At 43.8% G+C, this 27,903-nt stretch overlaps 2 protein-coding genes across 4 annotated transcripts in view; one reads left to right on the top strand and one right to left on the bottom strand.

Moving 5' to 3' along the window:
* RTN4IP1 (reticulon 4 interacting protein 1) overlaps window positions 1-12,337 on the bottom strand; it is a 100,480-nt gene extending 88,143 nt beyond the window's left edge. The window contains exon 1 of the mRNA XM_029595326.1: window positions 11,484-12,337. Coding sequence (XP_029451186.1) covers window positions 11,484-11,784 — 301 coding nt within the window. The 5' untranslated portion in view covers window positions 11,785-12,337. The remainder of the gene's footprint in view (window positions 1-11,483) is intronic.
* A 50-nt stretch (window positions 12,338-12,387) lies between these two features.
* The window catches only part of QRSL1 (glutaminyl-tRNA amidotransferase subunit QRSL1), a 54,327-nt gene continuing 38,811 nt past the window's right edge, over window positions 12,388-27,903 (top strand). The window contains exons 1-5 of one of the 3 annotated variants that reach the window (XM_029595324.1): window positions 12,388-12,533; window positions 18,010-18,169; window positions 18,960-19,058; window positions 20,150-20,246; window positions 20,709-20,885. In XM_029595324.1, coding sequence (XP_029451184.1) covers window positions 12,510-12,533; window positions 18,010-18,169; window positions 18,960-19,058; window positions 20,150-20,246; window positions 20,709-20,885 — 557 coding nt within the window. In that variant the 5' untranslated portion in view covers window positions 12,388-12,509. Of the gene's footprint in view, window positions 12,534-12,843; window positions 12,949-18,009; window positions 18,170-18,959; window positions 19,059-20,149; window positions 20,247-20,708; window positions 20,886-27,903 lie in introns of those variants that run through there. The other 2 variants (XM_029595323.1, XM_029595325.1) reach the window with 2 other exon arrangements.

The following is a 27,903-nucleotide window of genomic DNA, read 5'->3' as shown; positions in this document are numbered from 1 at the left end:
TACCATCTAAAGCAAGTCATCCATATTCAGCAATGGACACAGTTGCCAATGTTTCCTAACCTGTGTGCCATGATCCACGGGTGTGCTGGAGGACCTGATCAGGTGTGCCGAGGAAGTCACCATTACCTGATGCTCAGATCAAGGACAGCACCTCACTGCAACAAGAGACCCGATGGTGTCTTAAACATTCAGTCACACTTGCCTTCTCTTCCTAGCTACAGCATGAGCCCCAACATATGGAAATTATGAGCCAGCATGCAGGGCACAGACAGCTGCGCCTGATTTGTATGCAGCACATACACTGTACACTACACCTCCCCCCTTCTGAGCTTCCTCTGAGTGCCTTCAGCTGTCTCTTATCCCCAGGCTGAACAAAATGGGGAGCGCGTACTCTGAGACCTGGATGTGACTCGCTGAAAGCAGCAGCAGCATCAGAGGAGCTTTGGCAGCCACATGCTGCAGCCAAGATAAATAATCAATCTGGTTGCCCACATATCGATTCTTCCTTCCTCCTTCACTTGTATATAAAATTCAAACCGGCCTATTGTGTTTTAAAATTTGAAAGAGAGTCTGGTGGGGCTTCCATTACTTCCCTAGCTCTTCTTCTGATCATAAGTCCTCTCCAGGTCCAGCTCCAAGGAGGTGCCATGCCAAACATTTTTATTAATGTAATTGTGCCTTTAGCTTGAAAAGGCATTGGACTAAGAAGACGAATATAGGCAAATGTGTTTTACAAACAGCCATAACACGAGGCAACTGTGAGGACACTGTCAGCAGGGGACTCGCTGGGATATGTTCTAGGTTGCCTCATTCCTCCAAGCTCCTATGGCTTGGAGGTCCTGCTGGCAGCCATGTTGGCAGCAATGACTCAGCACTTGCCACTTCCCACTTAAGCCTGCCTCACAGTAAGCTCCCTGTCTTAGCCTGGAGTTTTCTCTACTCCTTGTTGTGACCCCTACTGCTCAAGAGAGATGAGATAATGATTCAGCTGGACTGAATGAAATCATGGTGAACCTAGAAGATGTGGTAGGCTTGATTAACAAACTGAAGACTAGTAGGTTCCCCCAGGGTTCTAAAGGAACTCAAAAATGAAATTTCAGACCTATTAGTAAAAATTTGTAACCTATCATTAAAATCATCCATTGTACCTGAAGAATGGAGGGTAGCTAATGTACCTCCAATATTTAAAAAGGGCTCCAGGGGTGATCCAGGAAACTACAGACCAGTTAACCTGACTTCAGTGCTAGGAAAAATAGTGGAAAGTGTTCTAAATATCAAAATCAAACAACATATAGAAAAACTTGGTTTAATGGAACAAAGTCAGCATGGCTTTACCCAAGGCAAGTCTTGCCTCACAAATCTGCTTCACTTTTTTGAAGGAGTTAATAAACATGTAGATAAAGGTGAACTGGTAGATGTAGTGTATTTGGATTTTCAGAAGGCGTATGACAAAGTTCCTCATGAGAGGCTTCTAGGAAAAGTAAAAAGTCATGGGATAGGTGGCGATGGATCGCAAACTGGCTAAAAGACAGGAGACAGAGAGTAGGATTAAATGGACAATTTTCTCAGTGGAAGGGAGTGGACAGTGGAGTGCCTCAGGGATATGTATTGGGATCTGTACTTTTCAATATATTTATTAATGATCTGGAAAGAAATACGACGAGTGAGGTAATCAAATTTGCAGATGATACAAAATTATTCCGAGTAGTTAAATCACAAGCAGATTGCGATAAATTGCAGGAAGGACTTGTGAGACTGGAAAATTGGGCATCCAAATGGCAGATGAAATTTAATGTGGATAAGTGCAAGGTGATGCATATAAGGAAAAATAACCCATGCTATAGTTACACAATGTTAGGTTCCATATTAGGAGCTACCACCCAGGAAAGAGATCTAGGCGTCATAGTGGATAACACATTGAAATCGTCGGTTCAGTGTGCAGCAAACAGAATGTTGGGAATTATCAGAAAGGGAATGGTGAATAAAACGGAGGTATTATGACATTTTCCGTATCACTCCATGGTGAGACTGCACATTGAATACTATGTACAATTCTGGTTGCCACATCTCAAAAAAGATATAGTTGCGATGGAGAAGGTACAGAGAAGGGCGACCAAAATGATAAGGGGAATGGAACAGTTCCCCTATGAGGAAAGACTAAAGAGGTTAGGACTTTTCAGCTTGGAGAAGAGATGGCTGAGGGGGGATATGATAGAGGTGTTTAAAATCATGAGAGGTCTAGAACAGGTAGATGTGAATCGGTTATTTACTCTTTCGGATAATAGAAATCGGTTATTTACTCTTTCGGATAATAGGGGGCACTCCATGAAGTTAGCATGTGGCACATTTAAAACTAATCGGAGAAAGTTTTTTTTCACTCAACGCACAATCAAACTCTGGAATTTGTTGCCAGAGGATGCGGTTAGTGCAGTTAGTGTAGCTGTGTTTAAAAAAGGTTTGGATAAGTTCTTGGAGGAGAAGTCCATTACCTACTATTAATTAAGCTGACTTAGAAAATAGCCACTGCTATTACTAGCAACAGTAACATGGAATAGACTTAGTTTTTGGGTACTTGCCAGGTTCTTATGGCCTGGATTGGCCACTGTTGGAAACAGGATGCTGGGCTTGATGGACTCTTGGTCTGACCCAGTATGGCATGTTCTTAAGATATACTTCCACCCATTCCATAAGCTGGGCTATCTCTTGCAACACTTGCTGGCTCTTGGTTCCTCCCTGCTGATTGATGTAAGCCACTGTCATTGCATTGTCCGACATTATTCAGACCGCTCGACCCTGCAGTCAGTCACTGAACCACAAGCATGCAACCAGACCACATGGGCCTCCAGCCAATTGATACTCCAGAGATTCTTCTGCACTCCAGTGCCCTGGCATTGTCAGTTCCTGACAGTGAGCCCCCCAAACCCGGAAGGCTCACATTGTCGTGAGTACTATCCAATCCAGAGAGCTTAGGGAAAACCCTTTCTCAGATGATCCACGTTTAACCACCATTGCAGATAAGCAATACCCTATACCCCCGCCACCCTCCCACCGTGCTCCACTGTAACCCAGTTAAAACTTACAACCTATATGTCGAAATCAAGACTCCGTTATTACCTGCTGTAACTGCTGTAAATAAGCTAATACTTTATATATATGTGTTTAATTGTTTAATAAGTTATCTATATAATCCACCATAACTGCTGTAATTAAGCTTTAATATATATCATTATATAATCTATTTATTCCTCATTAACCGCTGTAAAAAATCAACCTTGTTCTAACCTCATTAAGCAACCTATCCTGTAAATACTGATATGTTCCTTGTACCTTTCTCAGCTGCTGTCTTTCCTCCTTTACCTCTCTCCCCCCTCTTCCCCCCCCCTCTTTTCGCTCCTGCTCCACTCCCCCACTCCCTGTTTTTTGTAATTTCCTCCTTTCTCAAGTTTATTGTAAACCGGCGTGATGTGCTTGCACGAACACCGGTATATTAAAAGCTGTTAAATAAATAAATAAATAAATAAATAAATAAATAAATAAGCACAGATATCCATCAGCAGGTGAAGCTGAATCGAATAGTCCTGAGCCTGTGGGCTCCAATGAGACAGCAAGAAGCACTGAAGAGGACACATATGCACCCTCACCCACGGTACAAAGCACATGGTCGCTGCCATCAATCCGAGCACCTGTAGATAGGACCACACTGTCAGGCATAGTGATCATCAATAGGCGCACCTGTATCATCAACTTCTGAATACGATCCTCCAGCAGGAACACCCTGCCCTGCTTCTTGTCAAACCGAACATCAAAATACTCTTATCGACTGACATGGCTGAAGACTGCTCTTAGCCACCACCCAACCAAGCTCCTTCAACAAGGAGATCATCTTGCATGACACCAGGAGGCTCTCTTCCAGATTCTTGGCCCGAATCAGCCAGTCATCCAAGTATGGGTGGACCAGAATCCCATCCTGTCTCAACTCTGCTGCCACCACCACCAGAACCTTGGAAAAAGTGGCCAAACCAAAAGGCAGCACTCAAAACTGATAATGATGTCCCAAAACTGCGAAATGCAGAAGATGTTGATGCTCTAGCTGGATGGAGATATGTAGGTACGCTTCAGACAAATCTAAGGAAGTCAGAAATTCCCCAACTATACAGCCATTATCACTGAGCGCAAGGTTTCCATACGAAAATGAGTCACCTGCAAATGATGGTTGACCCCTTTGAGATCCAGGATAGGATGAAAAAAGCCCTCCTTCTTGGACACAACAAAATAAATGGAATATTGGCCAGTAATTTCTTGAGACTTGGGCACTGAAGCCACAGCCCTCAGACTGAGGAGCCTTGAGACAAAGTACATTCCACTGCCTGTCTTTTCTGCAGGGAGTGGCAGGGAGACACCATGAACAAGTCCCAAGGAAAAGTGTGAAACTTCAGTGCATATCCATTTTGTATCATCTGCAGGACCAACTGGTCTGACGTGATTTTGACCCACCTCTGATAAAAGAGAGAGAGAGACAACCCCCTACCTCCTGTTCCCGGGGGTAGGTTGGCACACCTTCATTGGGAGGCTCGGAAGGGTCCAGCCCCCAAGTCTGCGCCCTGTCTGAGCTGTCTGGGACAAAAGGACTTAGACCTATGCAAAGGTCGAGATCTCTGAAAGGCCGCTCCTCTGTAGGGTGGAAAATGTTTGGATCCCCTGGCATGACCTCTCATGCTGCTTCTTATCCTCCAGAAATTAAGGAACCTGGGCTTCGCCCCACTTATTGGCCAGCTTCTCCAACTCACTCTCTAACAAAAGTGAGTCTTTAAAGGGTAACTTTCTAAGGTTAGACTTGGAGGTTGCATCAGCCGACCAATTTCTCAGCCATAACTGATGTTTGGCCACTATTACCAAAGCCACCCCTCTAGCTGAGGTGCGGACGAAATCACAGGCTGCATCTGTCAAAAAGGCTGCAGCTGGTTCCATCACTGCCCTGGAATTCACACCAGATTCATCGACCTCCTGAGAGAGAAGCAAACAAGAGCGAGCCACCAAGGAACAACAAGAAGCTATCTGCAAAGTCACTGCCACTGCTTCAAATGCTTGCTTAAGGGTGGCCTCAATTCTCCTATCATGAGCATCCTTCAAGGCCCCTCCTCCCTCTACGGGAATAGGCTTCTGCTTGGTGATGGCACACACAAGCACATCCACTTTCAGAAAACGTCAGCTGTTCTCTCGCAGCTGGATCCAGGGGGTACAATCCTTCCGAGACTCGCCCCCCTTTGAAATTAGCTTCCAGGGCTTCCCACTCCAGATCAATCAATTCTTGAATGGGCTTCATAATATGGAAAAAAGATGAGGCTTTATGCAAAGAAGTTAAAATGGGATCTTTCTTTGGTGCAGATATGGATTCGGACCCTGCTACTCACAGCATCTTTAATGTCTGGGAAATCAGAGCCAGTAACTCATCTCTATGAAAGAACTACAACATAGTTCTATACGGCTCCAATCCCGGAGGAATTTTCCCATCCTCCAGGGAGTAAGGATCGGCTTCATCATCCATGCCATCCAGATCCCTATCTGGAAGACCAGCCGCTGATCTAGGCATAGTCTGGCACTTACCCACAGTACCAGTCGGGCGGGCATTCACCACCTGCGCCTCTGACCTGGCAAGACTGGTTGGGGCCAAGGACTGTGCCTAAAGAAAAGCCTGTAATCCTTGAAAAAAATTCGACTTAACTACCTTCCCCCGCTGATGAATCTTTGAAAAGGTGTGCATCCAGATGTATTCACGCTGCAAAAAAATAGGCATCCAAAATTTAAACATACAAGCCTATGCATCGATGAGCGCTTAAAGGCTGAGCGCCAGCAAGGCCAGATTGTGCATATAGTGAAACGCTTGCCTCAAATAGAGGTCTCTATCAACTGGACGTCCAAGTATCCAACTAGGTGCCCAAAAACTGGACACCCAGCCAGATGCACTCACACGAACCAATAGGCCTGAAGAGGGCAGCCTAATGCGCAGGCAAAAACGCATGAAAACGCTGCCACAGTCTACCACGTGGCGAACAGAGATAAGCCTCGGAGCGGGGCCTAGCCAATAAGACTGCTCAACCTGCCAGGCTGCCCAAGTCCCCTAAGCTCCTCCGGAGATGGGAACGAACGTCGGATCAACGCGCCGAGCAAGGAGACTGGAGGAAGGAGGAATCCCTACCAAAACTCCTTCTCTGTTCCAGGTTTTTGTTTTTGTTTTTTGCTTTACCTGAGCTTAGGCCATCCTGGCTGAGCACAGAATTGGTTTCCGGCTGCGGGGGGGAAAGGGCATATACCGTCACCGCTGCACTTTGCTTCCTGCACCCACTTGCCTTTCAGCTGTTTTTTACAGCTAAGTCCATGCCAGCTGAAACCAGCTACCGGACCAAGGCACTCATCTAAGGGAAAATACAATATATATCACCTCAGGAATTCTCCACTGAGGGAGGGGCCATATGGTATCACCACAGGAGAGCGGGTCGAATTAATTTCCTTTCTTCTTTTCTCCTTTTAAAAACTTTAAGCAATCCCCAGTGGGGAAATGTACGTCCACCATCTGCTGGAGACGGAGAATACTGGTGGGCTGATGTCACTGCAGGGGTATATATATACTGTGATATCAGCTTTGCACCGTCTCCATCTGCTGGTAGAGGTGCATAACCCACTTGTTCTGGATTCACCTGTCTAAACACTAAGAAATTACCTTCTGCCAAGGAAGCATTAACAGTAGTGCATAATAGTTCATCAAGGCCAGAGCCCGTTCCTTTGACCAGACATGACAAAGATCTATGGTCAAGTCGTGATTTTCAAGCTCAAAATTAGAAAGCTTCCTAAATTCGGAAACCGCCCTCCAAAGCGGAATCAAGGACATAGACTCATGTAGGCAAGTTCTCTTTTTTCAGTAGTCTTAACACCATCAGCATTGGAATCCAAACGAGAGGGCCTTTTATTCATCAGCTCTTGGTGCAAAAGAATTTTGTTACTAAAAAAAAATGTTTTAAATCCCTCACACATTTGTCTACTGTCGATTCTACCACAGATTGCTGTTTACCAGGATGGAATAAATCATTCACGGTCCTAAACTGCATAGATCTATTCAGGGCCGTATAGAGCAATCTCAGCTGCTCCCTCCAAAGAACTTAGATCTCCTCACTAGCTGTACTTGTATTGATATTGTTTACTTTTTACAAGAAGCCAAACTATTTAGGCAGTATCTTATCAGGGCTGGAAAAGGCAATCGACCAATCGTGTGACTTAAGCAAGTTTTTTAAGGTATCTGCAGTCACTCTGTGAAAATGAGGTGCTGGAGTCCCATGTTTCCCCCTGCTCTGTGACCTCTGGGTCAGATCTCAGTTTCTGAGCCATGGCACTGCAAGGGTCATGCTACAGTCCGTCTGATCATGACATTAGTACGTCACTACCTACCCATCACAGATGATGTTGTGGGCAGGGAGAACATGGCAGAAGTGCCACAAACTGTCCTCATCAAGCAAAGAGACAAGATAAAACAAAAAAATACATAATAAGACAGCAGAGAAGGACTGTAAGCCCCATCCAGTCAGCCCAACAATGAGCACATATGACCCGGAAACAGAATGTACGTGCAACCCAAGCCTCTCACTCTCACACAGTGACCTTCAGCAGTGTAGAAATGTTTCAGATCTGTTCTGCATAAGAAAAAAGAGATTTAAATAATGGTATTCAGCTGTGTTTAAAGCACCCCTTGTCAAGCTGAAACAAGTTCTATCCCATAGTTAGACAGAAAAGGTAAACAGCGACTGTTAATGGATCAGAAACGATCATCAGAGTCAGTGCAAAATAAGGGGTGCTTTGTGAATTCATCACTTGCCCTGCTACTGACACACAAAATAGATGCTTCTAGCAACAGTATAAAGCCATCGGGCAAGCAAACCAGCTCATTATCTGCTTGGGTTTAAAACACACTGGTCAACTGTGAGAGGACAGGAGTGGAAGTTTCATCTAGCTCAGCAACTGGCCACCTTGAATTTTAAGCATAAAGTTCCCCTTTAATACACAATGTTCAGTGCTATGACTCACTAGTGTTTCTGACCATGAAGGAGGAACAGTAAGAGTTAAATAACTGCAATAGAAATGAAGGAGAAATACTCAAGATCATCGTCATGATTTCCGAGATTCCTGGCACTGGCATAACTACAAAGCTGACTCACAGCTTCTCTCTTCAATCAAGTTTTGCAAATAATCCTGGTGTATTTATTTAGGGCAATACGAAATCAGATGATTTTCTGCTAGATGTATCACTTAGGACCCAGAGAGCACTGCGCTGTCAACCTCAACGCCCTCCTGATATTTTAAATATCTTTATGTAACTGACTTAAAATGGTGCGTCCAGGACAGGACAAAGCTCTAAAAACCTCTTTTCAAACCTGAATGACCAAAGAAAACGCAAGCATGCCCAGGTCTAGGGGGAAGGGTCCACTTACAGTAATCCTGACTTCCAGCTAGGGAATAAGAAGCTGAGGCATTTTCCAGTTTATTTGCAAGGAAATGCAGAAGGGTGGGCAGGAACCCTGCATCTGTTACCGACACTCTCTGTGCCTTTAGGCCAGTCACTTCATCCCCCAATAGACCAGAAATCGACTTAGACTGGAAGCTCTTCAAGACAGGGATTATTGCTCTCTGTATGGTGTCTGATACACAGTGCCCTGGTCTAGGGCATCATATCAAAGCTAATATAGATTTATTTATTCCTTTTTGTTACCTAAAGCAGAACACAGCAGTTTAAATAATCTGAGAAACACCCGCCTGTGAGACAAAGGATCCAGAAGTCCTCTCTATCCTGTTACAAGAGGACAAAATCTTAGAGCTTCCAGGATTTCCTAAGGTTTATTTATTTATTTAGACATTTTTTATATACCGCGGCACGTTATAAACATCACCTTGGTTTACAATAAACAATAATTCAGCAACTAGCTTTACATTGTAATGACCATAGAACAAAACAAGTACAAATAAGTCAATGTATGATAGAAACATATAGTACAAATTAAACAAGCCTAAAATGGGTAGTAATATAGAAGGTAAGTATAAATAACTAGGTATATTCAAACAATAGTAGTCAGGTGAGTCAAAATCGCATTCTATTTGAAGAATGATATTGTATTTTAGGGGACACATATATAGATTACAAAGGATTGCCAGTGGGAGAAATTATTAAAGTAATGTGGATAACAAAGGGGATGGAATGATTGGCAGTTCAGATTAAGAAAATTCCTATTCTGGGTAAGCTTGTTTAAATAGCCAGGTTTTGAGGTTTTGTTTAAACTTCTTATGGCAGGGCTCCTGGCGCAGGTCAGAGGGCATTTTATTCCAAATGTTAGTTCCTGCAATAGTAAATGAGCGTTCTCTCGTCGAGACATGCTTGATATGCTTGAGAGTGGGAGTTTGGAGTTTGGCTTGGTGAATTGTTCTTGTTGGTCTATTTGATTTGTAAAATGTGAAATGATCAGAGAACCATTGCATATCTTGGTTATAGATAGACTTGTGAATGAGGGTAAGTACTTTATACAATATCCTGGATGCTACAGGTAACCAGTGCAGGGATTGTAGTGCAGGCGTGATGTGTTCGTGGCGGTGTGCATTGGTGAGTAAGCGGGCAGCTGCATTTTGTAGCATCTAACGGTTGTAGCGAATTTTTAGGCAGTCCTAGGAGGAACGAGTTGCAGTAGTCGAGTTTTGATAGTATTGTGGCTTGTACGACTGTTCGGAAATCATGAGGGTGTAGAAGAGATTTAATTCTTTTTAGCATATGTAGTTTGAAGAATCCATTTTTGACTGTGGCCGATATGAATTTTTTTAAAGAGAAATGGTTGTCAATGAATATGCCGAGGCTGCGTACCTGCTGTACCATGAGAGGGCTGGTTTGTGATGTATGAAAGAGTTGATGGAAGCATTGTTCTGTGGAGTGATGATGAGTAGTTCTGTTTTGGTAGTGTTTATTGCCAGGAAGTTTTCCCTGAGTAGATTCTTTATTTCTGTAAGAGCAGCATCCCAGATTTTCAGGGCATTAGGTAGGGAGTCATTAATGGGGATAAGGATTTGCACGTCATCTGCGTATATGAAGTGCAGGAAACCTAGTTTATTCAAGAGTTGGCAAAGGGGGGTGAGGTAGATATTGAATAGGGTTGAAGAAAGAGAGGAACCTTGAGGTACTCCTTGTTGCAGTTTTTTGGGTTTAGATTCGTGGCGGCCAATTTTTACACTGTATTTCCTATCACTCAGAAATGATTGGAGCCAGCATAGGGTGGAGCCAGCAATGCCAATCTGAGCGAGGCGGGTGATAAGGGTATTGTGGTTAACAGTATCAAATGCAGAAGTGATGTCAAGTAGCGCTAGAATGTTTAAATTCAAAGACCTGGCTACTTTCAACCAGTGCTAATTAGGGCACTGCTTATTCCTAGGGACCTTCGTTTTCAGATTTTATTTTATTTTCTCCTGGGAAAATATCAGTGTTTATCATAATAAAATAAACTGGAGAAAACTCTGTGAAAAAATGACATCTTTTAACACTGATTTTTCTCCCTTTTTTGTTCATTATGATAAACACTGATAAATTCCCAAGGAAAATAAAATAAACGCTGATAACTAAGGTCCCTACTTAAGCTCTATGTACTGTTTTGTTCAGATCTTTTATTTATATCTTTTCATATTACATTTATGTTTATTCAGTATGTTGTGGGCTGATGTTACTGTTGAGAAAGCACAACCTAACCTAGTGATACTGAAGGCCACAAGCTAGTTGAGCTGGAATCAGCAAACTTAACTCTCCAGATTCCAGTTGAGATAATTCCAGCAAGTTAGTAGTGACTGGATATCATCCACCAAGGGCAGGGAGGCCTACACTGACAGGTGTTTGGGCAACAGCCTTACCGGTTTTGGTAACTGTATAGATTAATACAAAAATTGGTGGTACAACAGGGGTGGGGAGGAGGGAAGTTAGGAGGTGTGAGAGGATGGCAGCTCTGTTTTGGATTAAGCATGGAAAAACATGTATGCTCATTTACCCAGAATGGTAGAGAACCAAAAACGAAGCCAACATAAACTGACTTGGATAAAGAACATCATCCTAAGAGCATTGGAGCTTCTACAGCTGGTAAATGAGATCATACATCCTTAGCAGTGTAGATCAGAATCACCAGGCAGACCTAGTAGTCCTTATTCACTGATATCTTCTATGTCTGAAAGCTCATATACTACATCATTTTATAGCTCCTTTTAAAAGTTACCACAACCTACAAAGGCTTCTGTATGGAGGGTTGCATTCCTAAGCAAATAATGTAACATTAAAGTATTTTCATCTTAAGGAAATGCAAAATTAAATCTTGGTCGGAAGCAGTTCCCTTCGATATGGTTTCCGAATACCCCTATCCATGCAGACCATGCTGGGTACAATTAATAAGATTCCGTGAACTCAAAAAGCATTGACTTACTTCTCATGTTAATATCGAGGGGGTTTAAGCTTGCAGCGTGGACTTTAATAATAACCTCATTTGGATAATGGATGATGGGGAACATCATGTTCTTGTTATAGCGCAGCACATCATTGGGTCCATACTTGTCTATCACCCAGGCTGGCATGACGGTGCTTCTCTGGGGAGAAGTGTTAATTTTTCTTAGCAGGCATGGGTTCCTTTTCAGTTCATGGCCTGTCCAAAGTAAAGTCGCCTGTGCACCTCCATAGCAAAGCAGCCTTCCAGGAAAGAAGACCTTTCCTCTAAGTGCACCAAGCATGTCTGAATAGCGGACACTAGTTACATAAGGTGGATATAACCTTTATCTCTGGTTTTTCTTCAAATGACTGAAACCGTGCAAAGCTACATATGGTGTATCACTTCAAAAAAGTGTTATACAGCATGATAGGATTCAGACTACTGAATTAAATTAAACAAATTTTGGTGATCCATGAGATTTATATAAGGGCCCATGTGCAACAAAGCAAATTGTAGGACTCTTCTACGTTGCACACACGATTAGATTAAATGACGACAAAACACGGAGGGGTGGGGGTGGTCTCTCCACATCCTCCAAATTATAATCAATCCTCGGCTCCCGAGAGTTTCGTAAATGCTAGCCCAGGCTGTGCCGGTTTCCACAGGCAGGTCCTGATATTGCTCGGTCTGCCTGCAGCCTAGAACAAGAAGGACCTGAGCTCGCAGGCAGAGAAAGGCTTCCCACGGCAGGTTTCGATTATTTTATTCCCGGATTGATTATTTTTGGTAAAATCAGTTCGTTATTCCCAGCCCGGCCAATATCTTTCAGACAACCCTCAGCAACCTGTCCTCCATGCACACTTCCGGCTTCTTAAAGGCTCGTCGCAGCCAATGAGAAGGCCGAATAATAACACCTGCAACTGAGAGAGCCAATCAGCGGGCGGGGCATTGAGCGGCCGGAGGAAGATGGCGGCCCCCACGAATGCCTTGGAGGAGGAGAGGGGCGCTTGACAGTCCCGCCGCAGAATGCTGGGGCTGACCCTGCGGGAGGTGAGTACCGGGCGGCTCTTCCGCTCCTCCCCGCGGGGAACGAGCAGTTGCTTGATGACCTCCCTCTCGGTACCGCTTTGTGCCGGTAGCAAAGTCCAGGTTTTGAAATGGGCGAAACTTAACCTCCCTTGAACCAAGGTTTTTCTTTAAAATAACTGTTTCGGTGCTCCATTTCGGCTGGCTCACTGTACATCCCCTATGTGGAAGATCGAGGCTGAAGTCCTGGACCCAAATCCTACTCCTTGGAGGCCGCTGTGGATGCACTGACCGCAGCTGCAACATGTGAGGCTGGGATTCAGGATGACAGCAGTTAGGAACCAGTTAACCCTCCCAGTCTGTCCAGTTGTCTTCCTCTCTTGTTCTCTATTACTTTGGGTAGATGAGCATCTGCATTCCCAGACTTAAACCAGCTTCAGTGAGTACCAGTATCCTCTCTCCCCATCCCCGCCTCAGTATCTTTTACTCAAATGTGCCCCCCCCTCACCTATAACAATCTCAAGCGTATATGAGCTCTATTAAGCGGTCTGAGGGTTGTAGAGGGAGGAAGACAGAACCAAATCAGGGGAAACCCCGGCAGCCAGAAAATGTGAAGCTTTCTCATTGTTGGGCACTGCCAAAGATGCATGCTCTGCACATGGCTATAAACCAAATAACTTCCTAGGCTGTGAATATTTTTTTTATTACATCTGACAACCCTAAAAGGGGATCTGAAATCAAATTAAAACAAGTGAAGTTGTTCTTGTCTATGTTGACATAGTTGGTTTCATTGAATCTCCATTAATGTATTAAAGTTTTTGAGGAGCTTAAATATAGCAAAATGTGCTGAAATATTTTTTTTAAGTATTTCCTGACACTTCAAATTCAGTCATGATAGTGTGAGAACTGCTAACAGGAGACTGACTGTTTCACAGAAGGTGATGGAAACAATTGATTTATAGCTTGCACCAAGCTCTGTAAATAAGAATCTAAATCTTTCAAATATTTGGTTATACAGAGTGCTGCAACATAATTTGTTTGTGTTTAAAACCAGGTGAAATAATCCTGATTCTTGAAATTGTATGATCTCCATTTTCTGTCTGACTGAGGCTTTCTGGCCTGTGTAGCTTAGAAAGGTAACCTTGCTCTAAAACAAAACCTATAAACCTAAATTTAATATGAATACAATATAGTTTAACTAAAAAATAACCAAAAATAGTTTGTACTAACATTATCAATTCATACAAAGGCCCAAATACAATAAAATAGACAAATCAATATATAAAATTAATTCATTTATTCCACACCAATCCCCACAATAACCAAATTACACACATAACAAACAATAAACACATACCCCTCAAAAATTCCATATATCCCACTAAACTAACACATCAATACCTATCATCACTTTTTAAATATTATAAAAACGGTGCAATCTTTTTAATGTCCGAATGATACACTTCTTATTACAGCTAAAACAACAGCCTCTACACTGTGTTTTACTTCATAGGAGCTTCATCAGGGAGATCTTTTCAATAATTTTTGCATGCTGATTATTACACACGTATCACTGATGTCAATCCAAGCAGAGAATGGTCAAAATAAATAGAAATACCTACAAAATAAGAATATACAGATTACAACTAAATCAAAGGAACATACTTTCAAAATCTGTAAAAACAATGTAACCTATAACATTCTAATAGAACAAAGGAATTTTTTATAAAACTACAAAATAAAAATTAAGATGCCCTTAGCTAACCTTTAAAATTAATTCTGTCTTCGAGGGAGTTGGTTGGACCATTAGATGATCGAGGGGTTAAAGGGGCACTTAGGGAAGATAAGGCCATCACGGAACGACTAAATTAATTCTTTGCTTCTGTTTTTACTAATGAGGATATTGGGGAAATACCGGTTCTGGAGACGGTTTTCAAGGGTGATGATTCAATCACTCTGAACCAGGAAGATGTAGTAGGCCATATTGACAAACTGAAGAGTGGCCAATCACCTGGACTGGATGTTATACACCCCAGGGTTCTGAAAGAACTGAAAAATGAAATTTCAGACTTACTAGAAAAAATTTGCAACCTGTCATTAAAATCTACCATTGTACCTGAAGACTGGAGGGCAGCCAGTGTAACCCTGATATTTAAGAAGGGCTCTAGGGGTGATCTGGGAAACTATAGTCTGGTGAGCCTGACTTCAATGCCTGGAAAAATAGTGGAAACTATTCTAAAGAACAAAATCACAGACCATATAGATAGACATGGTTTAATGGGAAGCAGCCAGCAAGAATTTACCCAAATAAAGTCTTGCCTCACAAATTTGCTACATTTTTTGAAGGGTTAATAAATTGGATAAAGGTGAACCGGTAGATGTAGTGTATCTGAATTTTCAGAAGGCATTTGATAAAGTCCCTAACGAGAGGCTTCTAAAAAAACCTAAAAAGTAATGGGATAGGAGGCAAACTGATTAAAAGACAGAAAACAGAGTAGGATTAAATGGTCAATTTTCTCAGTGGAAAAAGGTAAACATTGGAATGCCTCAGGGATCTGTACTTGGACAGGGATCCGACAAGTGAGGTGATCAAATTTGCAGATGACACATAATTCAGCATTATTAAATCAGATGTGCATTGTGATAAATTGCAGGAGGACCTTGTGAGACTGGAAGATCGGGCATCCAAATGGCAGATGAAATTTAATGTGGACAAATGCAAGTTGATGCATATAGCGAAAAATGACCCTTGCTATAGTTACACATTGTCAGGTCCTATCTTAGGAGTTACCACCCAGGAAAGAGATCTAGGCATCATAGTGGATAATACATTGAAATCATCGGCTCAATGTGCTGCGACAATCAAAAAGGCAAACAGAATGATAGGAATTACTAGGAAGGAAATGGTAAAAAAAATGAGAATGTCATAATGCCTTTGTGTTTCTCCATGGTGAACTGTACAATTCAGGTCGCCACATCTCAAAAAAGATATAGTTGCACTAGAGAAGGTATAGAGAAGGGTGACCAAAATGATAAAGGGGATGGAATGGCTTCCCTATGAGGAAAGGCTAAAGAAGTTAGGGCTGTTCAACTTGGAGAAGAGATGGCTAAGGGGGGATATGATAGAGGTCTTTAAAATCATGAGAGGTCTAGAATGGGTAATTGTAAATCAGTTATTTACTCTTTCAGATAATAGATTTACTAGGGGGTTCTCCATGAAGTTAGCAAGTAGCACGTTTAAAACAAATCTGAGAACATTCTTTTTCTCTCCTTGCACAATTAAGTTCTGAAATTCATTGCCAGAGGATGTGGTTAGGACATTTAATGTAGTAGGTTTAAAAAAAGGTTTGGATAAGTTCCTGGAGGAGAAGTTCATAAACTGTTATTAATCAGTGCTTAGGGAATAGCCACTGCTATTACTGGCATTAGTAGCATAGCATCTATTTAATATTTGGGTACTTGCCAGGTTCTTGTGACCTGGATTGTTTGCTGTTGGAAACAAGATGACCCTCTGTCTGACCCAATAGGGCAACTTATGTTCATATATTGAGAATAAATAATTAGACATCAAATGATTAAATAAATTGAGATATTTAAATCCATGGCCCACCCTTACATTTGTTCTTAGCACCTTTCAAACGTTGTGCACCTAATTCAAGTTTTATGCTCCTGATTTTTAGGGGCACAACTTTTCTGCTTCTAACTCCATGTTTTGTGCACACATAACTTTTAGGCCCGTAAATGGCTTGTGAGAAAATCTGTCAGTCTTTGCACCCAAAATATGTGTGTGATTCCAGTTCACGCATACTTTTATGTGAGCACAAAAGAGGCATTCCAGGGAGTGAAGTTGGGGTGGAGGTCGGAGTTGCTTTTCAGAAGTAAATCCATTCGCACAGGTTGTGCCCTGCCAATAGCAGGTGTAACATTGTGCGAACGAGTTTGCGCGCTCACCAACAGCTGATTTTCTAAACAAAAATCTACGTGTACCTTCACCTTGAAAATCAGCGGAAGATCTGCAGGTAAACAATGTTTGCAGACTTTCAGCAGTGACTTTCTTCTGGAGTCTCATTAGACTTGAGGCTTCTTTCAGATCTCTGGCCGATTCACCCTGGCAGGTGGATATCTCATCCATGCTGACCCTTTTTGCAAAAGGGTCTGCGGCAGGGGCTGAGCTCTTAATTCTGTGGGGGTCCCAGTTGCAGCTATTTCATGGTACTGACAGAGATTCACTGAGTTTGGGGTTAAGAGTATTTGCCCTTGTAAAGACTCCCTTAAAAGGCCAGGACCAGGCATTTAGCTTGGTTTACCTTAAGACAGCCCACAAGGGAATCCTGGGGGCAGGGCGTTTCCCCTGGGGAGAAGAATAAAGTAGGGCTTTGGTCACAAAGTGCCTCAAATGGCAGAACTCTTCATATGCTTGAAACAGCAGCATTAGTAGTGGAATGCAGCAAGGGGCCTGTTGAAGAGGAGATGAGGTGAGATCTGTTGGGAGTGAAAGAGGATCAGTGGGGGGGGGGGGGGGAATAAGGGCTGGAGAAAGGTTGGGGAAGTGAGAGGAGCTGGAGATGGAAGAGGTCATCAGCTGGAGGGGCAGAAGCTAAGATCGTGGGTCTGCTGGTGGGGAGGTTAAGAGCGAAGATCACTAGAGAGGTGGAAGTTGAGAGAGAATCAGCTGGAGTGCTAGTGAGAGTGAAAGAGGACTGCACCCCTGTTAATTTGTTTTGGTCTTCTGGGATCATGTGAATTTTCAAGTGCTAAAATGGGGTCACATCGGCTAAAAGTTGGGAAACCCTGGAATAAAGGCTTAGGCCCAGGGAGGAATACTGCAAGCCTGTCCTAAACGTGAGCACTGTAACTTTTGAATTGCGCTGCTGAGATAAGCTGACTGCTTTTGTCATTATTTTCTGCACTGAGAAGAAAGGCCGGAGTCCAGGCGACTCTGCTCTTCAGCCCCCCGCCCCCAAAGCCCAAGACTGCTTATACAGCGTCTCAGTCCTCCGCTTGGCGCTCTGGTGCCCCAGTGGATTCTGGATCTGGTTCTTAGGATTCTTATAGGTGCTGCTGCTGCTGCACGATGCCTGGGGCAGCCATTTCCTGCACCTCCTCCAGGGGTTGGGAACGCTGCTGCCGCAGTATCCTCAGCTGGCTTGTAAAGAGGAAGATCTGATCCTGGAGCCATACCCCGATCCGCCAGCCCTCGCAGACACCTTGGAGGGTTCCTTTCCTTCAAATGCCCCTTGCTTGTGCACCTCTGACCGAATACCCAGTTTCCTATGTATGTTTTAAGAGGCTGTCCTGGTTTTCTCCAGAGGTGCTATGCTCCCCCCCCCCCCCCCTTTTGGGAGATGCCGTGCAGACCAGGCTGCGGCAGAGTGCCTGTAACTGCGCAGGCATCCCTCGTCCATGAGCGGCTCTAAGACATGCATCTTGAGTGTTTCCTGTGAACTGTGGCCCTGCTGTTGAGCCAGTAACAAAAAACTTTTGCTCTGATTGTTTTCAGGCCTCGGCAGCGCTGAAGGAAGGAAAAGTGAGTGCCACGGAGCTCTGCCAGAGATGCCTCGCTGCCATCAAAGAAACCAGCGTGCTCAACGCCTACATCACAGTGAGAGAAGCTGCTGCCCTGAAGCAGGCGGAAGCAGCAGACAAGAGGTACAGCAGAGGTAGGCTGCTTTTTATTTCCCTTGCTTTGCTGTCTCTTCCTTTTCTGTGAAAAGTATCTCTAGAACAGCCTGTTTTTTACTCTGAAATTTGCTCTGTACCACATACCCTCCTACTGTAGATATTTCATAGTTCCAGGCTTAGTTTTATTTATTTACCTGTATCCTGTCCTAGGGGTTTTATTTCTCTTCTGCTATAGCCCAGCCATTGCAGTGACAGTCGTTTGGTCGGCAGCCAGGCAGACGTTGGCTCCCTTTTGCAGTGTGATGTGTGTGTGCGCACCCTGAGCTTGGCCGGTAGATGTCCCTGGTGTGGGATGGCTGGCACAGTTCACCACAGCACCCCAGGTTGCAATTACTGCCTCTCCAGCAGCCCCGGCCCTCCTGGCCAGAGAAGCAGTAACCAAAGCTGGCTCTTGTACGGCGGTGCACAGCCCCTTTATCCCTCTTTTGAATAATCCCTGGCTGAGCTCACCAAGCTGAGGAAGTGCTGTCACACAGCCTGTACTGAGCTGAGCGGAGTCTGTCCCCCCCCCACAAGGGCAACTCTGCAGCCCTCTTCCTTCCATTCGCTGTTGCTCTGCTTAAACATGTGTTCCCAGAATACACCGGGTTATGCTGATCCACCCTGCACCAGGATTGTGTGCAGTTTATGGTAATCTTTATTGTACCAGCGAAAGAACTCTCCCAAGGTGGTCGCGTACGGGAGCTGTCTGGAGCACGCCGCACACTTCTTGAATCTGTAGATGGCTGAGTTTGGCTGCTTTGTTTAATCTGGGTCTTCTTTACACAGGCCAGGCCCTGGGGCCTTTAGATGGAATTCCCGTTGCAGTGAAGGACAACTTCAGTACCGCTGGCATCGAAACCACCTGTGCCTCAAAGATGCTGAAAGGTAGTCACGATCTCCCCGTTATTCATCCCACCCCATGAGAGGGACGTAGGAATCCTGTGCTATTGTGAGCAAAGTGTGTGCACGCGTATTAGTGTTGTCTTGAGCTTTTTATGGTTCATTTGTATATTCGTTTCTTCATGAATTTCTAAAGTATCTTTTTCTGCCCAAAAAATGTGCATCCTTTCTTGATGGAGATTTCTAGTCCGCTAATCCAAAGAGCTTGCTCGTGGCGGATAACAATCTTCAAACATAAAATACAGTTGTAAGACACCAAAGCTAGACTAAGCATGCAGAGCCATAAAAGCAAGACAAAAACAGCAAACCAAAAGACAATTTCTGCCTGATGTCATTTGCACTGGAAACAAATGAGACATGAGGAAGGTTCAGTAGAAAGTGTTTCACCATAAGAGAGCCAGTCTCTGGTAACTGGAGATTGTTTAGAGGTTCTGACTACCTTTTGGGTTCCCTCTTGTCAAAACAGGGGGAAAAGAAAGGTTCCTTACTAACAAACTGGGAAAAGCATCCCAAACTGAAGGAACAGTACTAGGGGAAGAATTTTCTACATAATCCAAGATTCTCCTTTCTTATTCTGGTGTATGTTTCACTAGATCTTAAACCTTCTGAAAGCACCGCCTGCTTAATGCCTCCTGCCACCAGGCATCTGATCAGTCGGGTCCGTGCAACCGGCACAGGGACGCAGACAAAGCGGGATCAATTGAAAAGGGCCCTTACATGAGAGCAGAGGGTGCAACTTTAATTAAAGGTGCAAACCTATTTCCAGAGTGCATAGAAACACGAGAAATAAAGGATGTTAGGTCAGAAAGGAAAGGTGAAGTAGGAATAATGCCCAAAGAGGAAACCGTGGAGCTAAGAAACCTGCCGGCTGATGCCGCAGCTTTTAAGCGTGCGTGGTTCGGTGATGGTACCTCACGTTGTTAGTTAATCAGTATCCGAGGCACTCGTGGTGCTGTGGGAGGCAGCTCTTGCTTTGTGAGTAGTGAAAGTAACCATAGATAATGCAGCTCTTGAACGTTTTGGCTACTGGAGAGGCTGCAGGATGTCCTGAAGGTAACAAAGCTTTTCTTTTTCAGGTTATGTTCCCCCCTATAATGCTACGGTGGTCCAGAAGTTATTGGATCAGGGGGCTGTGCTGCTGGGAAAAACAAACTTAGATGAGTTTGCCATGGGGTGAGTCATTTTAAGCCGCATTCCCCCTCCTCCCACTGTCGCTGTACATTCACAGTTTTAGTTTCTTACAGTGATATTTCAGAATAGTTCACTCGATACTCTGTTATAGGGAAATGCTGATTTGGTTCAGCATTGCATCGCACCAGAATAAATAGTGTGGCAGTGTACACCCATCAAAGGGGCAATTAGCATAACAATAAATAAGGAAAGCCCCGTTTACTGTAATCTTGGATCTCATGTTCCTCTCTGGCAAGGCTCCACCCTCCCTCAGAGGCCAAGGCACTGGTTCCAGGTGAAAACTCTGAATATTGCTCTTTAGATTCAGGTCTGGGAGTGCATCATGGCTTGTAATACACACAATGAGGGTCTGTTTCAGTTTAGCTGACTTTCAGCAGCTTTGACCAAGACTCCACTTATGTACACCCGATCACAGATCAGAGCTTTGTCCTTTCCTCTTGCCAGATGCGGGACTACCGATAGTATATTTGGGCCCGTTCAGAACCCCTGGAGTTATTCCCAGCAGTACAGAGAGAAGAGTGCGGAAGCGGCTCAGACCGACAATGGGGACTATGACTGGGTGATAAGCGGAGGCAGCTCCGGAGGAAGCGCGGCTGCAGTGTCGTCATTCACCTGCTTTGCGTAAGGACCTTTTTGTTTTGTTTTTTTGGGGGTTTTTTCCAATTTAATTTCAGTTTTTGTGGAGTTTCCCCACTTTGCAGTGATGGATGGAGACGGATTTAAGATGATTGCTCTTGTAGCCTGAAGATTTGGGGCAGGGGGTCTCCATTCCCCTCCCCCTGGAAAGCAGGGGAAGTGTCGGGTTTTGGACACAGGGCACTTGCCTATGGTGCCTGTGCCTAAATCCAGCCCTAGTGATATGTACATTCAAAGAGCACATGATTCCTTTTGGGGGGGAGGGCAAAATTTAACCAGCAGGTTATAGAATACTGCAAGGCAAATTTAAAACAAGCCTACCCCACAAAAAAAAAAAAGGATTGGGTGATATAAGGGGAGAAAATTCACCAGAATAACAAACTAAAGTGGTCAAGTGGGAACACTGAGAGGAGAGGATTGCCTTGCTGGTGGCTGAAAGGAATCAGTAAGTTTTTGCTTGGGACATTGCCTTTTTTAAAAGTATTGGGGCAAAGTTAACTATTTGGGAATATTATTTAGTGTGTTCGTGCCTTCAATAGTCAGAAAGGCAGTGAATAAACAAGTTAGACTGTTTGTATTTTTAAATAGTCAGTCAATAAGTTAGCTAGTAAGCAGTAGGTAGTGTGTTTATTTTTAAAAGTCTGCAGAACTGAGTGTTCTGTAGACTTTTAAAGAACTGAGTGTTTGTATTTTAATACAAACTGAGTGTTTGTATTGAAAAAAAACAAAACAACCCCCCCCCCCCCAAAAAAAAAAAAAGTAGCCAGAAGCTAGAAATAAGCTAGGAGCAGTGTATACCTAAGTAAAAAAGTTGAATAGTTCAGCTCAGTTACTCACCTTGGAAAGGTGTTGAGGTAGTGTGATTGGGTTTGAATAGGGACCAACATTTGTTAATCAAGAGAGCAGTGAGTCACTCTGGCTGACTAACTGAAGTTAGACTGTTTGGATTTCCCAACCCACCCCTAGTTCATCCCTTAATTTATAGGCAAGTGCCACTTTCACCAAAAAAAAAAAAAAAAATCAACAAAAACTTTATTGAGAATTCGATCAGACCTTGGTAGGCCACTACCAGACACATAGTGAATTCACTAATACATTTAAAGGACGTTAGACACATTCCTACTCCCATAGCAACCTACAACTTAACTAGGAACTGATCAAAATTGAGATGAAGGCAGCAGTCCAGCAGCAAGAGGGGGGCTTCCCAGTCTTTTGCATCGAGTGTCACATGTATGATTTTTTACCCACCGGTGAGAAGTTGTACATGTGCATGCGATGCAAAGAATTCCTGGCTCTCAGAGAACGAGTCCGATCTCTGGAGGCTAGAGTGGCAGACCTGGAGGAGCTGAGGCAGACAGAGAGGTATATAGATGAGACCTTCAGGGACATAGTAGTCAAGTCCCAACTTCAGACTGGCAGCCCTGGTGCTGCCTTGGAGGAAGAAGGTCTCATGATGGGAGAACACCAACCAGGTGCAGCAGGAAAGGATCCTGTAGCAAAGACCTGCTCTCCAGGTGATGCATTGTCCTTTCGCACTGAGGATATCTCCCCAAGGCCTACTGCCCAGGAGGGAAGGGTTAGGTCGGCCGTCATAGTTGGTGATTCGATTATTAGGAATGTACGTAGCTGGGTGGCTGGTGGGCATGAGGATCGCCTGGTAACATGCCTACCTAGTGCAAAGGTGGCGGACCTCACGCGTCACCTAGATAGGATTTTAGACAGTGCTGGGGAGGAGCCGGCTGTCGTGGTACATGTGGGCACCAACGACATAGGAAAATGTGGGAGGGAGGTTCTGGAAGCCAAATTTAGGCTCTTAGGTAGAAAGCTTAAATCCAGAACCTCCAGGGTAGCATTCTCTGAAATGCTCCCTGTTCCACGCACAGGTCACCAGAGGCAGGCAGAGCTCCGGAGTCTCAATGCGTGGATGAGACGATGGTGCAAGGAAGAGGGATTCAGTTTTGTTAGGAACTGGGGAACCTTTTGGGGAAGGGGGAGTCTCTTCCGAAGGGATGGGCTCCACCTTAACCAGGGTGGAACCAGTCTGCTGGCGCTAACCTTTAAAAAGGAGATAGAGCAGCTTTTAAACTAGAACAAAGGGGAAAGCCGACAGTCGCTCAGCAGCACATGGTTCGAAGAGAGGTATCTTCAAAGTATACTAAAAATGCATTAGAATTAGGGCATCCCGACAGTGAGGTTCCAATAATTAGAAAAATAGTCCAAGTGCCTGTAACTAAAAACTCACCTGAGCTAAAAACTTCTAACTTATCCCTATCAATTAAAAAGCAGAATGAAAATATAAACAAAAAACAAACTTTGAAATGTTTGTATGTTAATGCCAGAAGTCTAAGAAGTAAGATTTATTTATTTATTTATTTTTAATTTTTATATACCGGAATTCCTGTATGCAATACAAATCAATCCGGTTTACAAGTAACAAAAAGGTTGCCCTGGTCTGGGAGGTTAGACCGGGGTTTTTTACATAGAACTTTGAACAATAACAATCAACCAATGAACATTTTTACAAGGAACAATGAAAGTATCAATAATATTTAACAAATAATAAATAACCTTGTTCGTGTTTTGAATAGTATGTGTGTGTTCCCCCTTTTTTTACAATGGACTTTAGTAGTGTATATCGACTGCAGTAAACGGTTATATAATATGTCCTCTGTTAAATGACTGTTAAATAGGCATTGCGAATAAGCAAGTACGTGTAAGAAATTAAGTGTCAAGCTATTCGTGACACCCCACAATGGTTGGATCTGAAATTCAGGAGGAGGTGCTTAGTTACACTCTGTGAATTGGAATGCTTGCCTGAAGAGCCAGGTTTTTAACCTTTTTTTGAATTCTGGTAGATTGGGTTCGAGTCGTAGGTCTGGTGGGAGCGCATTCCATTGGTGTGGTCCTGCCGTGGAGAGTGCTCTTTTTCTTAGTGTTGATTTGGCAGGAGCTGCGACTAATGTGCCTTTGTAGGCGCTTCTGATGGGTCTGGAAGATAAGTGTGGCTGAAGTTGAATTTGTAGAGATATAGGTGCGGCGTTATGGATTGCTTTGTGAATGATAGTTAAGGTTTTATATAGGATTCTCTGTTTGATGGGTAGCCAATGGAGGTTGCTCAAGATGGGGGTAATATGGTCTCTTCTATTAGTGTTAGTTAGGATTCTGGCTGCGGCATTTTGTACCATCTGTAGGGGTTTGATGCTGTTAGAGGGGAGGCCAAGTAAGATTGAGTTGCAGTAATCAAGTTTCGAAAAAATAATGGATTGAAGAACGAGGCGAAAGTCATTGAAGTGAAGGAGTGGCTTTAGTTTCTTTAGGACCTGTAGTTTAAAGAAGCAATCCCTGGTGGTTGTGTTAATGAATTTTTTTAGGTTAAGTTGGTTGTCAAGCCATGCTCCTAGATTCCTGACGTCTGCAGAGAGCTCCATGTTTTGTGCCAAGCTGGGTGCGTGGGTGTTCGGTTTGTGAGAAATCAGTAGCAACTCTGTTTTGCTGGAGTTTAGAATCAGGTTCAGGCTGGAGAGTAGATGTTTAATTGGTTGAAGACAATTCTCCCAGTAGGTGAAGGTTTTTTGAATTGATTCTGTGATGGGGATGAGGATCTGGATGTCATCTGCATAGAGGTAATGAGTAAGCTTGAGTTGTGATAGGAGATGGCAGAGGGGGAGGAGGTAAATGTTGAACAGGGTGGGAGAGAGGGATGAACCTTGTGGTACACCTTGGTCTGATAGGATGGGGTCAGATTCCTTGTTGTTAATTCTGACCTTTTAAAACCTGTTTGATAGGAACGATTTGAACCAACTGAGAGCTGTGCCTTTGATTCCTATGTTTGATAATTGTTCTAGTAGTTGTGAGTGATTTACCGTGTCGAACGCTGAAGATAGGTTTAACAGGACCAGTAAGAAAGACTGTTTTTTCTCCAGGTTCAAAAGTAAATTATAAGTGAGAGAAAGCAAAAGAGACTCTGTGCTTAGTGATTTACGAAAACCATATTGTGCAGGGGAAAGAATGTTGTGCTCCTCGAGATATTCGGAAAGTTGTTTATTTACGGCTTTTTCCATCAGTTTGGAGATCAGGGGCAGGTTTGCAATGGGTCTGAAGTTGGCTGGGTCCGTGGGTGATGCAGTTGGTTTTTTCAGTAGGGGTTTGAGGATTGCGAGTTTTAGTTGATTAGGAACTGTGCCCATGGCTAGAGAAGTATTGATGATTTCAGCAATAGGTTTTGCGACGGTGCTAGGGATGGCGGTGAGCAGATTAGTAGGGAGTGGGTCCGAGGGATGTGCAGATGGTTTAATTTTTTAAAGTAAATTTTCAATCTCCATGGCTGATGTGGGCTCGAATGACTCTAGTCTAGAATTCAGCGTGGGTAGGTATGTGCTATGAGGTGTTGGAAGAGTTTGATGGGTTGTAAGGGAGCTAGTAAGGTTTGAGATTTTTGTCTTGAAGTAAGTGGCTAATTCGTTGGCTTTGCTGAGCGCTAGTTGGTCTGGAATGGAAGGTGGCGTTGGTTTGGTGAGAGATGAAACGTAAGAGAATAATGCTTTAGAGTCGAAGATGAAGTTATGAATTCTTTTTGCATAGAAGTCCTTTTTTGTTTTATGTATGGCGTTTCTGTAGGTGTTGAGGGTGGCTTTGTAGTCCAGTCTGGATGTGGGTGAAGGGTTGTTTCTCCAGCTTTGTTCTTTGTTTCGTAGTTTTTGTTTTAGGGTTTTGAGTTCCGGGGTGAACCACGGTTTTCTGTTGTCTCGTGCCGGTTGGATTACTTTTGAGGAGGTTGGGCAGAGTTGGTCCGCTATTTTGTTCGTGAGTTTGATCCATGAAGTGGTGGCTGTGTTGGCGTCTGAGAGGTCTATTTGTTTGAGATCTTTAGTGCATTGTTCGGTGAGTAACTCCAGTGAGCATGGTTTCCTGAAATGAATGATGGTTTTGGATATGTTTGGAGGTGGTGTGTTTTTCATTTTGAGGGTTGTGTCTATGATCTGGTGGTCTGACCAGGGGATTGGCGTGCAGGTGGGATTGGTATGGATGGACCAGCTCTCGTTGATAAATATGAGGTCTAATGTATGACCTGCTTTGTGAGTGGGCCCGCTGATTATTTGTGAGAATTCAAGGTGACTGAGGGAGGTGAGGAAGGTTTCGCAGTTAGTGGATTGAGGGATGGAGTCCACGTGAAGTCTCCCAATATGATGGTTGGTTTGTCTGAATTTAAGTGTTTGGCTATCATCTCTATTAGAGGGGAGGGGTTAGCCTCTAGAGTTCCTGGTGTGGCGTAGATGAGGAATATTTGTAGATGTTGAGATTTGAATATGGAGCATTCTAGTTTTGAAGTGGAGTATGATAGTTGTAGGGTTATGCCCAATTGTTTTTTTGCAGCAAGTAGAATTCCTCCTCCTTTCTTTTTCGGTCTAGGTATTGAGAAAAGGTCGAAGGATTGTGTTGGAAGTTGGTTTATTAATGATATGTCAGTGGGTTTTAACCAGGTTTCTGTTATTGCACATATGTCAGGGTTGTTGTCAATAAGGTAATCATTGAGAAGGTGCATTTTTTTGGAAAGTGACTGTGCATTGAATAAGGTTAAAGTGAATAATGAGAGGCCTAGAAGTTGTGTAATGGGAGATGTCATGATGTTGATGAGTCTTTGTTGTCTGGGTGTCTGAATGGGGTCTGGTGGAGAGTTATTTCTGGGTTTTCTCTTGAGTATGGGGATAGAGTAGCTGTGTATCATTGTATGCTGATTTGCTAGGGTTATGAATAGGGGTATGTCTGTAACTGGGTATGTTCAGATTCTGCTAAGATGGATGCTGGAACTGTTGGAATGGAATGGATGCTGGAACTGCTGGAATGGATGCTGGAATGGATGCTGGAACTGCTGGAATGGATGCTGGAACTGCTGGAATGGATGCTGTGAGGGCTGGATTGAATGCTGATTTGTTTTGATGGACGCTGGGGGTTAGTAAAGGGTGCTGTATTGTGGCTGGAATGGATTGGTTGAGGTGATTGGCAGGGGTTGGTGCGTGATGGCTTTATCCGGTCCGAAAAATCCGTTTGTCCATAGCCGTTGGCATTTGTGTAAGTTATCGTGTCATCTGTGGACAAGGATCGTGGCTTCCTTGGGGCTGAGACGAAGGGGCGAGACAAAGGGGCAGGCCCCTTTGTTGCGCTCCTTAGGCGCACGGCGCGCGGCGCCGGGCTGAATCGAATTTAAAGCCCCTCTGGGCTGGCTCCTATTGGAGGCTGGCTTCAGCGGGCGGGGCTTCGGATCGCGGCGATTTTTGGCGCGGATGTGAGATTTGAAAAGCTTTAAAAGAACTTAGCTTTTGCCTTGCTGTCTGCGCTGGGCTTCCCGGGTGAGGAGAATTAGAATGTATAGCAGTGAATGATGACATAGACTTAATTGGCATCTCAGAGACATGGTGGAAAGAGGATAACCAATGGGACAGTGCTATACCGGGGTACAAATTATATCACAATGACAGAGAGGAGCACCCGGGAGGAGGTGTGGCGCTTTATGTCCGGGATGGCATAGAGTCCAACAGGATAAACATCCTGCATGAGACTAAATACAAAATTGAATCTTTATGGGTAGAAATCCCTTGTGTGTTGGGGAAGACTATAGTGATAGGGGTATACTACCGTCCACCTGGTCAAGATGGTGAGACGGACAGTGAAATGCTAAGAGAAATTAGGGAAGCTAACCAAATTGGTAGTGCAGTAATAATGGGAGACTTCAATTACCACAGTACGCTGGTGCAGGATAAAAGTTTAATCACCATTAATTTCTATGGTATACTTTACTTGAAAAATTGAACATCAAGGATATATATAGTTCAAACAGGCAACTCCATGAATTCCAAGTAATACTTTAAACTCGGTCCCCCGACACGGTCCCGTGTTTCGCCAGGCTGCGTCGGGGGGGAACCAGGGGTACATTCAAATCTAAAGTGTAAAAACAGATACAAATCAACTCAAATAATTGGTGAGAAAGGCTACGTTGTAACATCCG

The sequence above is a fragment of the Rhinatrema bivittatum genome, chromosome 3 (genome assembly GCF_901001135.1).
Source record: "Rhinatrema bivittatum chromosome 3, aRhiBiv1.1, whole genome shotgun sequence".
Classification (NCBI taxonomy): domain Eukaryota; kingdom Metazoa; phylum Chordata; class Amphibia; order Gymnophiona; family Rhinatrematidae; genus Rhinatrema; species Rhinatrema bivittatum.
The sequence above is the reverse complement of the archived record's forward strand: the minus strand, read 5'-3'. Positions and strand labels throughout refer to the sequence as shown.